Here is an 11,575-nt window from a genome sequence, read left to right as displayed (position 1 = left end):
TTATATGACCCATTTGAGGGTTAAATAAAAGTGTAGCAAATATTATCCTAATTTTATTTAGTGTTTTAAGACATCATATCCATGGTTTCATGGAGTTGTCTATATTCTTATATTGCTTTAGGATTAAAAGATTATTATGTTGAAGTCTCCCCTTTTTCATGAAAGGTCCTTATATTTTTCAAAGATTCTATGATTTCTTTGACTTCTTTTCTTCCTTCTTTTTTTTTCTATAAAAGAATTTATAAAATTCCCATTTCCTCCATTTCTTTTTTTTTTGTTCAAACATTTCCATTACATCCTTGGAATGAATGTTTGTAGGATGATCTATATACACATCACTTTCCACTACATAAATTAAAAAAAAAAAGCCAACCGAGAGATAACCCCCCCCAAATATTAAATTAACATTTAAATAAATTTTTATCCCTCAATGAGGTATTGGTTAAATGATAAAATTAAAATCTTGTATTTAAGTTTCAATTTATATGGATCATGTGTAAGTTTAGTCTAAATTTATTCGGGGTAAATTCGAAATTTTTTTCAGGCAATCGATATCGAGTTATAATTTTTTAAGTTATGTATTAATTTATAATTTCATCATTTTTGAAAAGACTAAACATATATATTTTAATTTTGGGAGTTAATGTACAATTTTATTAATCATTTAAAAGAGAATTAAATTTATTTTAATTTAATTTTGAATATATTCGATTGATAATATTAATTTTGATTTGTGATTATTTAGATGCATCAATTGTAATAGAATCTCTTCATTTTTTTTTTACTTTTGCATTTAAACTCTTATATATTTTTTTGGTAGATAAATACCGTTTAAAGTAAAAACCAAATAATACAGTAATATCTCAAAGAAATAACATAATCTATCTCAATTAAGCTTCTAGTTGATTGTGGGCGATTTTCAAACCAATGAATTTATGTGAATTTGTTGCCATACACTTGACAATATAATCAGCAATAGTATTTTGGAACCTTGGGATATGACGAACAGGAACATTCCAGTTTCGACTTAACAAATGATGAACAAGACGTAATTCAGCCAAATAACTTTCCAGAGCTCCGTCGACTAAGATCAACTAAGATTCACTTTCAACTATCGATAACCCTTTCTTCATGATAAGAGTAGACCTTGTAACAAGACTATTATCTCAATCTTAAAAATTAAATATTTTCCTAACTACATCTAAAAATCAACTAAACACTTTGCGTCTACATCCCTAAACACTCCCCAATATTTACCATGCATCAATATTTCATTTAAAACACTTATTCTATTTATACAAAATACAAATTAAAAATAAAATTCAATGGTTTTATTATTATTTTTATTGTAAATTTTGCTCTTATCAAAAAATCATGTTAGGTGTATTTGAACTACTAATAGATGAATGACACGTGGATATTAAGACAAGGACGTAAATCTTATACGCGGAGCTTTACAAAACTAGATGGCGCCGGATTGAAACTAGCTGGCTGGCGCCTTCAAATTCTCATGCCCGCCTTTGCTTGATTTCGTAAATCTGTTATTATTATTTTTTATAAAAAATTATTAGAAAACAGAGTTAAATATGAGAAATATTAATTATCAATTCTAACGTAAACAAAGCAGTTCATAATTACCTACAAAATTTCTCTTCATAATTAAAACAATTTATTATTGTTTTCGGGATAATTGCATTTCTTGTCCTTGAATTATGATCTAAAATCTAAATTACTATTTGTACAACAAAATAATCTAAGCGAGTCCTTAAAGTATTAGTATCGTTAAGGAGGGTTGACTTATTCGTGAGAAGCCCTTGAAGTGTCAACCACAGGGTAGCCAACCAAACTCTAATAACAACATGTATTGTCCTCGTGTTGAGGTTTTGTCTCCCTCCTCTGTCGAGAACCTTAAAGGGTTCTTGAAAGGGGGAGCATCTCGATTAGCAGAGATACAACTTATAAGGTATGATACATAACATTAATTATGTAAATCAACTGTGCTCAAGGCACTATTTTCAAAATCAAACTAGGAATCAATTGAGATACTAGTCTGAAATAAGGGGTTGGACTAGTTAAATAGATAGGTGAACTAGTTTTCTCTAATATATAATAATTTATTCAATTGAATTAGATAAAATCGACTAGACTAATTGAATCGAGAATCGGTGGTTTGATTGGTTTGACTACTAGTTCGATTCTGCAAATCTTTTGACACTCGAATTCAAACCACCAACCTAATATAACTAAAGTGGAACCATACTTGCAAGTATGTGACTTATGTCCCTTGGCACCTAGGTTGATATTTAAAAAATTCAATTACAATATTTTAAAGTTTGAGACCTCGTTTAGTAAAATTAACCATATTATTTATTTCTAAAAATATCTTTAAAAAAAGCATCTCAATTTATTATATCCCGGTTACTACTAGCCACCAAAATTTGCGGTCGTGTTTTAAGGGACGGAACTTATTTATTTATTTGGTTAAAATGTACAATAGGTCCCTGTATTCTTCACAAATTTAAAATTTAATTTATATTTATTTATTTTTAGAAAATTAGTCCCTTTATTTTTTCTAATTTAATGGTTAACATTGTTATTTTTTTTTGTTAAATTTGTTTGTATAATATTTTGAAATAAAAAAAACTAACTTAATAATAATGTAACTAAAAAATGACGTTAGAATAAATATAAATTTAACAAAATAATTTTAACAATAATAACCATTAAACCTGAATTTTAAAATAAAAAAATAGAAAGACTAAACTTTTAGAAATAAAAATATAGGAACTAATTTTAGATTTATGAGAAGTACAGGGATTTATGGCACATTTTAACCTTATTTTTTAATCGAGAAATGTAAATAAATAAATAAATAAAAACAAAATATAAAAAGCCGTCGCGCCAGCGCGCCTATTTCTTTTTTATGTTCTTTTTCCCTTCAAAGGCAACTAACAAAGCAAAACACCTTTTTTTTTTCCGTTTAATTAATTAATTATATATATTTCTCTCTAAAATCCAAAAATCTAAAATTGATTCTCTCTCTGTTTTCTCTTTTTAAAGGGAAAACTCAGCGACCGGCGAGAATCCAAATCTCGCCGGAATTTCGCTTTTTCTGATCGTCAGAATTTTGTATTTCTTCCTTTCTCTTTAAAGCTGCCGAGAGAATTGAATTTCATTTTTTTTTTCAAATTGATGTTAAATGGTTATGTAATTATGGTTTTGTAGAAGAAAACAAAAAACCAACAAAAAAAAAGGGGAAAAGTATTCTCTCTCTCTTGTGGTGAGTAATGGCTTGCAATGCAGGGAAAAAGATGATGAGATCCCTTGCTTTGTCTTCTTCCTCTATGCCTTGATTTTTTTTACCCTTTTATCTCTCTCGGAATTGCTCTTTTTTTTTTCAAAAAAAATATTTGAATGAGTGTTGCTTTCGACCTGGGTATCAATTCATGCAACGGCTTGCAGAAATTTGAACAAATTTTGTTTTGGCTTCAAAAGGTAAGGTTTGGTTTCTGTTTTATTGAGGTCAAACTTTGACAAATTTGGGTTTTTAAAGGTTAATTTCAGACTTTAGGCATTTTTCATGACTAAATTCCTCGATCTGATCAAATTTAAGAAATGCAAGATTGGGTTTAAAGTTTAAACTGGTGCTGTAGGTAACAAATTTCTTTTCAGGGTTGAAGTTGCATAAATCATTTGTTTTGTTTTAGCTGCCTACAAAAAGGTCGTGGGAAAAAGGGAAAAGAAAAGGAAACTAGAATATAAATATTGGGAATTTAATGATTTTTTATAAAAAATTTGTAATTTTTATTTTGGTTCGCAAATGGAAAATTCACCTTAATCAGCATCATGTATGTTTCTTTTATCACTTTTAAATTAAGTTCCCCATAATCAATATGTACCTTTTCTTGGAAACCCAACGGGGGTAATTTCATTTGGTCGTTGGTAGGTAAGCTGTCCTTCTAATGTTACATGTTTCAATTTATTTTTGAATTACCACAAAGTAAAAAAAAAAAAATGGCCTCCTGTTCTTCCTTTAAAAATGCTTTTAAGTTGCCAAATTTTTAAGAAAGTAGGTAGCTTTTGTGTCTATCTTCTGTTCTTTCTATGATTTTTGATATATTGAAACGAAAGAGTTTAGAATTTAAATTAGTAAATTCATGTTTCTTTCAAAATTTGAACTTCTTGTAATGTTATATTATCTTTATTTTATGAAAACTTACAAGTTTATTGATTAGGAATTGCTGGTTGTTGAATGCTTTTTGATATAGGGCCATCAAGTCAGGCGGAGTTGCAACTGACAAATGTTGGGCTTTTAGCTTTCAGTTTTTCAGATTGTCTGGTGTTAAAACCGAAAAATGCCATTCGAGGTCATGGATCAAAGTAATGCATCGGCATCAGCATCGGCATCGTCCCGCTTTTTAGAAGACATTCTTTTCCCAGTTGAGGTATTGTAGGGAAAAATGATGCACCCAATTTTTATTTTTCTTTATATTTTGAGTTTATTAGTGGGTCTTTTTGTCTTGTTTTAGACAAATTGTAAGGTTCCTGTATGTGCTTCTTTTTGAATTGTGAACATTTTCTTCTCGTTGAAGCTTTCAAGTCACTGTATCAAAAAACAGTAATTTATTTCATGTTGTTTAACATTTACTTCTGTTGGGCAGAGACAAGTTGGATTTTGGAAGCCGAATACAATGTCTGATAATCAAGGTGAGAACAAAGATATAGACAAATGAATTGCTTGTTCTCTCTGCTTCTAATTGGTTTATTTTAAATGCATTGACTGTTTAAACTGGTTGTCAATTTCTTGCCTGTAGGCTTAGATTAGAAAAACTTAACTTGTAGCTTTTGTCATTGTTAAACTTAATAGATGACCAGTTCAGTCTCTTGGTTACTACGATGACATATGCATCCTTGACTTAGGAATGACATATGGGGTGTATTTAAGAATCACCATTAACCTTTATGGTTTAGTGAATACTACAAATATATTAATTCCAAAAGTGTGTGATATACTCGGTTTAATTGAGAGCCAACAATTGGTGTTGGTCTTAGTTTTTTTCCCCTTTTGCAAATGCTGTATTTATTGTCAGAATTCACCCCTTGTGAGATCTCTCTGGGAACATGAGGTTTATCCCTTGAGATAGCATACATGCATATTAACCTTGATAGGTTTAGTAAGTTCACTTATTTTTCTTATTCTTGTTAGCAATATGTTTCTTGTTTTATGGAATTTTTGCTGGTGTCTCATGTAAAACTTTGGATATCATTCCTATATCTCGGATATTTTAAAATGAAAACTTAATGTACTTTTCTGTGCAAAAAACCTTTTGCATGGTTTGTTTCCTGTTTGTGTAAAAAAAATTCTGGTCTTTGCAGACAAGATTGTTGGTTCATCTCCGATGGAAAAACTGTCTACTGACTATATGGAACAACCCCCATCAAATTTGGCCAGAGATCAAGAAGAAAAGTTAAGCATTGGTTGGAAGGGAATTACCAATTTGTCTGAGCATTCATGGAATTCTGTGAATCACCATCCTAAATCAATGTCAAATCTGTATACAAAACCAGCAGAGAACTTGAATAGAAACAGGACCTATGGCAATGTGATCCAGCATGAAAGTAGCCTGTTTTCAAGTTCATTCTCTGAAGTATTTAATAGAAAGTGTAAGTGTTTTTACCACAAGCATCAAGCTTCTGTGCATATCTATGGGTGTCTGGACTCATGCGTCAAGATGCTTTTGCATTCCATGTTTGCACTGTTTCTCTCTTGATTTTCTGATATCAGATGCTTATATAGCTTTTTATGTGTTGAATCTTTTGATTGATGACTATTAATTTCCTACCATATCATTGCTAAAATTTCTAAAAGAAAATATGAAATTGTTAATTAATCACTTCTTGGTTTGTCTATTTTATTAATCTGTTCAGACACACACACACATGTATTTCTCTATTTGCCTTTTTCTCTACTAGAGGTTCATCCCAGTAGGACATTTTCCCATCTGACTGAAAACCATGGCTGATATCATTCTTCACTGCAATGATTCCTTTTCCCCCAATTTTTTCTGGTTACTCACTGTCTTTTTCTTTTCATTAGCGTACAATTAATAAATTTTTTATCTATGATTTGCTTTGCTTTTGTCTTTATTCAGTGAGATTATTAGGGAATGATCTATCTTGTCAACATGCCAGTTCAGCTGCTCCACACGTTGAGGAAGAACCTTTCAAATCTATGGAAGAAGTTGAGGCACAGACTATCGGAAATCTCCTTCCTGATGAAGATGATCTATTCTCTGGGGTGATTGATGACTTGGGACTTGATACTCTTGACAGTAAAGTAGATGAATTAGAAGACTTTGACCTATTCAGCAGTGGTGGAGGAATGGAACTAGAAGGGGATGATCGTGTATCCATGGTTCCGAGGAATTCTGATCTTCTTAGAGTATTCAACATTCAAGGGGGTTCAAATGGCTTAATTGTTGGTGAACATCCATATGGTGAGTATCCTTCTAGGACACTTTTTGTTAGGAACATTAATAGCAATGTCGAAGACTCAGAGTTAAAGACTCTCTTTGAGGTTCGTGTTCCTTTGAATCTGATACATTGTTTATTGAGATTTTCTGCAAGCAAATCCATCAAATCTCATTTTAAAGGTACATGTTCTAGTAAGTTAATTGACCAACCTGTTTTCTTCTGTCAGCAATATGGAGATATTCGAACTCTCTATACTGCCTGCAAGCATCGTGGGTTTGTTATGATTTCTTATTATGATCTAAGAGCAGCCCAAAATGCAATGAGGGCTCTGCAGAATAAATCATTGAGGCGTAGGAAACTTGATATACATTATTCAATTCCAAAGGTTTGGCTTCAACCAATTTGTTCTGGATGGTTATGTCTTCTTTTATTGTTGTTACTCTCTGTTGTTTCAACTTACAACCTTGTTTTGTCCAATTTGTTTCATCTTCATGTGACATGTTGCTGCTTTATTAATTTATTTTCCAAAATCTTGTGACCTCAGGAAAACCAATCTGAAAAAGATGTGAACCATGGGACGCTGGTGGTTTTCAACCTTGATTCTTCTGTTTCATCCGATAAACTTCAACAAATATTTGGTGCTTTTGGAGAAATTAAAGAAGTAAAGGGTTCACTCAATTTCCTTCAGCTTCACAATTCCCTTATGTTTGGGATGATAATGTATCTCATGTAATAAAATTTTGTGGCAGATCCATGAAACTCTGCAGAAGCATAATCCCAAATTCATTGAGTTTTATGATGTTAGAGCTGCAGAAGCTGCTTTTCAAGCATTGAATAGCAGTGACATTGCTGGGAAGCAGATCAAAATTGAACCAAGCCATCTATGGGGCATTGGATGGTAATATCATAAACTTATTCTCTCCCTTTCCATGATCTTGGCTCCTGAAAGTGGGAATTTGTTTTTATTTTTAACATGATGATTCTGTGCTAATTGTCTACTTCAATATGAATATGGGGTTGGTAAATCATGTTTGGTAACTTTTGGGATAGCTTATTTGCATTTTGTGCATCTAAGTTGTATTCTGTTCCTTATTCTTTTTTCTTTTAGTAAAAAAAAGTTCTTGTTTTCTGTGGCCTCTACAAGTAATAATACATCAGAATTCCTTTTGCAGCTTTACACAACAGCCTGAGTCAGAGCAAGATGAACCTAACCTATGCAAAAGCCCTTTTGATGAGTTATCATCGGGAAACTGTGGTATGATTTCCCCTTAAATTTCTGCCATCTGATCAATTCATTATAAACTGTTGTTTCAGAGCAAATGTTTCTGTTGCTTCATATACTCATTCTGACAGTTTCTCCAGGATTGACTGCATCTGGCTGCATGGATAATGGGTCTACCCAGGTTGTTGCACCTGTGAGTACATTTGCTGAAACTCATCAAAGTTCTACTGTGCCAATTAACTTAGCCTCTCCAGCAAGAGTGTCACCGATAGGAAAACCCTTAAGCTTTCGGGAGCCCGACCACGCTCTAGATGAAATGAAGTTTGCTAACCAAGGTGTACCAAGTTTCCATCCCCATTCTTTACCTGAGTATCATGATAGCTTAGCCAATGGTATTCCATTCAATTCCTCTAGTACCATAATAGACATGGCTAGCAGCAGCAGTCCCATGATGGCTGAAGGACTTGATAATAGGCATATTCGAGGAGCAAGGTCAAATGGGCACCTAATGCAACCTAATGCAGGGGGTAAGCTCAGCTGATTATGGTATCCAATATTAATTAAAATTGTTTTCCAGCATCTTTGTTGCACCCCTTTGTGAATTTATAGGAATTTCATAATTCAGTATGTTAATATTTTTTATAAAGCTCACAATTTATTATGTTAAAAGTTCTGACTAATGTAATTCTTCTTTATTCTTGAATTCAATTATGATACTTATGCTTTGGATTTTACTTTCCTAAAACTAACTTTTTGTTACTAATAAATTCCCTAGTGTTTGGGTCATCTGGAAATGGAAGCTTGTCACGTAATGGAAACCATTACATGTGGAACAACTCCAACTCGCCCCAGCAAAATCTGCCAACTGCCATGGTTTGGCCAAATTCACCATCGTTTGTTAATGGCATTCATGCTAATCGCCTTCCACATATCCCAGCATTTCCTAGGGCTCCTTCTGTAATGTTGAATGTAGGATCACCTGTACACCACCACATTGGCTCAGCACCACCAGTTAATTCTGCATTCTGGGACAAGCGGCATCCTTATATCGGGGAGTCTCCTGAAACTTCAGGTTTTCCCCTTGGATCTCTTGGAAGCGTGGGCTTTCCTAGTAGCTCGCTATCACATCCGGTGGAATATGCTTCCCACAACATTTTTTCTCATGTTGGTGGAAATTGCATGGATTTGACAAAAACTGGTGGGGTACACTCTCCTCAGCAAATGTGCCACTTTTTCCCTCGCAGGAACCCTATGATGCCCGCATCTCTTGATTCTCCTAATGATCGTGTCAGAAACTTTTCATACCGCAGAAATGAATCAAATACTAGTAATGCTGATAAAAAACAATATGAACTTGATATTGACCGAATCATACGCGGGGAAGACAGCAGAACAACGCTTATGATTAAAAATATACCCAACAAGTATGTGAACTGCTCCTCAGTCATTTTACTCTTTATGTATAATGCCTTGAATTTTTATTTTTATTTTTATTTACTATTCAAATAATTTATTTCTTAGAATATTTTTTCTGTTTGAACTTTCTCATGCTTGAAGAAAACCGTGCGATGAATTATCTTAAAGTTGCAGATAGCCTGTGATGATTAGCAGCACTTTGCCTTTATATCTCATTGTTGCTACAAAATGGACTAATTGTTGATGCATCACTAATTTTGCAATGTAGTTTCTATTTGACTACTTGACGTATTGGTTCTGGTTCATTCTAATTCATCATTTATAGTAATATGTTGAAGTGAGTTAGTGAAGGTGGTGAATGCTTAATGAATTTGATGTGATGTTATGCTAATGTTCATCCTTTGGGTTTTTTATTGCTTGTCCTTTCCCTATGTTTCTTTTTTCAAAATGATTATCAACTTAAGAAAAATGTTGATTTTCGCAGGTATACCTCAAAGATGCTTCTGGCAGCCATTGATGAGCACTGTCGAGGAACTTATGATTTTATTTATTTGCCAATTGACTTCAAGGCAAGTAACTCAATTGGTCCTTTAAGCATTTTCCATCCTCGACATTCTGATACATGCTTGGTTGTGCTACATTTACTTGTAGTTCAATGTTACTAACCTAAACTTTTACAAATAATTATTTTTTGTCAGAATAAATTCAATGTAGGCTATGCTTTCATCAACATGATTGACCCGCAATATATCGTTCCCTTCTATAAGGTTTGATAAATGGATGATATCTCACACTAATATCTCTTAGCTCTGTAAAATATTGTCATTTGCATGTGTGTTGTGTGGTTATATTTTGATAAATCAAACCTTCGGGTTAAACCAATACATCTTTTCAGGCATTCAATGGCAAGAAATGGGAGAAGTTCAACAGTGAAAAGGTTGCGTCTATTGCATTTGCTAGGATCCAGGGAAAGGCTGCTCTTATTACTCATTTCCAGAATTCGAGCTTGATGAATGAAGATAAACGATGTCGCCCTATTCTTTTTCACACTAATGGCCCAAATGCTGGTGATCAGGTAAGCTAGCTTGACACCATAAACAAGCGGTAAAACTACCGTGGAAGCCCTCGTTCTAGGAGTCAAATTGCATTCTGCCCCATTTTCTCAAAAAATGGGCAAATTAATCCTTGTATGTTAGATCAAAGAGCTAATTGGTTCTTTCTGTTAAAAATTTCATCAATTTTTGTTAACAGAAGGACTAGTTTAGTCTTTTGATTTAATGTATAGGGACTAATTTACCCTTTTTTTGAGTAAAGTGGGCAAAATTCAATTTGACTCCTAGTACGAGGGTTTCCATGGTGCTTTTACCTAAACAAGCTCATATCTGTAATGGATATGGATGTTTCGAGTATTTAATTCCTACTTCTTTGCTTTTGTAGGAGCCATTTCCTATGGGTACCAATATTCGACCAAGACCAAGGAGAGCTCGAACAACTAGCAATGACGAGAGCCACTGCCAAGGTAGTTCTTCAACTTTAGCTAACACAGAGGAATTTCCCAATGGGGTCGACTCATTGTTGGTTTCTTCCAAAGATTCTGATTGAGCACTCCACTTATCCATCTCTAACTGCAGAGTACTAAAACTTTTGTAGACAATACTCTGTATTTGATGGTGGACTGATGACTCTTTTTTGGCTATAGAGAATCAGTTTCAGAAAGCAAGATGCATAACCAAAACTAAACTTGAAAATTTTTGTTTTTTTATCAAAGCCCATAGGCCATTATGAGTATAAAGACTCGCGTAATGGGGGCTTCAAATTTTGGATAGTCTTATGATCGAAGGGTATCATGTTGTATAGAAGTACCTGGGCTTATGCACCAACTTTAGGGAATCCTTTGTTGTTTCATTTTTGTACCTGAATTATGTGAATCTCATTTTTTTAACCCCGGGGGTTCTCAAATCCGTATAATCCCTGCTTTTGGTCTATTTGGGGTGTAATTGCTTACAGAGAAAGAGAGAGAGAGAGAGATACAGAGAGCAAGAAACAGTATATCTAAGTTTTCTAGTTGTGGAATTTTGAAGCTATTTGTTTACCTTTAATGGAAATATATTCTTGTTCTTTTTTTGGTCTCTTGTATGTCCTCTCTTATTTCTATGTTCTGTAACATACAACTTGGATGACTACTTTATGGTGAACTGCTTTCGTTCGTCGAACTAAGACCCAAAAATAACAACTTGGTTCGAAAAATGTTGTATAAGAGAAGCATTAGATCTTTGTGTAATTTTTGTTTCAATATTTGCCAGATTATGTTAGTAACAGAAACAGGAATTTTAAGGAGGTTTTTGTCTGAAAATGAGGCAAAGGTGAAGCTGATAATTGCAGATGTTTCGTACTTTCATTAGCCATCGAAATTAGTTGAGTTCTTGCTAGATCTGTCAATTAGACAAATTGGGTTGCCTTTTC

General features: G+C 33.3%; 1 protein-coding gene across 6 annotated transcripts; it reads left to right on the top strand.

The window, feature by feature from the left end:
- The first annotated feature begins 2,951 nt into the window (after nt 1-2,951).
- On the top strand, nt 2,952-11,241 carry LOC107943938 (protein MEI2-like 1). 6 transcript variants are annotated; one of them, XM_041117340.1, is made up of 15 exons: nt 2,952-3,495; nt 4,269-4,445; nt 4,662-4,707; nt 5,377-5,664; nt 6,153-6,577; nt 6,701-6,859; nt 7,019-7,135; nt 7,224-7,372; nt 7,647-7,729; nt 7,837-8,223; nt 8,472-9,120; nt 9,597-9,681; nt 9,811-9,879; nt 10,008-10,187; nt 10,550-11,241. In XM_041117340.1, exons 2-15 carry the CDS (start codon nt 4,356-4,358, stop codon nt 10,712-10,714), a joined length of 2,892 nt encoding a protein of 963 aa, XP_040973274.1. In that variant the 5' UTR covers nt 2,952-3,495; nt 4,269-4,355; the 3' UTR covers nt 10,715-11,241. The 6 variants fall into 6 exon arrangements, with proteins under 6 accessions (XP_040973274.1, XP_040973272.1, XP_040973276.1 ...); XM_041117338.1 differs by having other exon boundaries at nt 2,982-3,495; nt 7,828-8,223; XM_041117337.1 differs by having other exon boundaries at nt 2,993-3,280; nt 7,828-8,223.
- The last annotated feature ends 334 nt before the right edge of the window (nt 11,242-11,575 follow it).

This window comes from Gossypium hirsutum, chromosome A07, assembly GCF_007990345.1.
Source record: "Gossypium hirsutum isolate 1008001.06 chromosome A07, Gossypium_hirsutum_v2.1, whole genome shotgun sequence".
Taxonomy (NCBI): Eukaryota; Viridiplantae; Streptophyta; class Magnoliopsida; order Malvales; family Malvaceae; genus Gossypium; species Gossypium hirsutum.
This window is presented reverse-complemented; position numbering and strand designations above follow the sequence as displayed.

Bases quoted from the DNA above. Each gene is read 5' to 3' on its own strand.
- LOC107943938 (XM_041117338.1), top strand. From the start codon at position 4,356: ATGCCATTCGAGGTCATGGATCAAAGTAATGCATCGGCATCAGCATCG. The intron at 7,136-7,223 runs GTAAAGGGTTCA...ATTTTGTGGCAG, and splicing joins CTTTTGGAGAAATTAAAGAA to ATCCATGAAACTCTGCAGAA. The intron at 8,224-8,471 runs GTAAGCTCAGCT...TAAATTCCCTAG, and splicing joins AATGCAACCTAATGCAGGGG to TGTTTGGGTCATCTGGAAAT.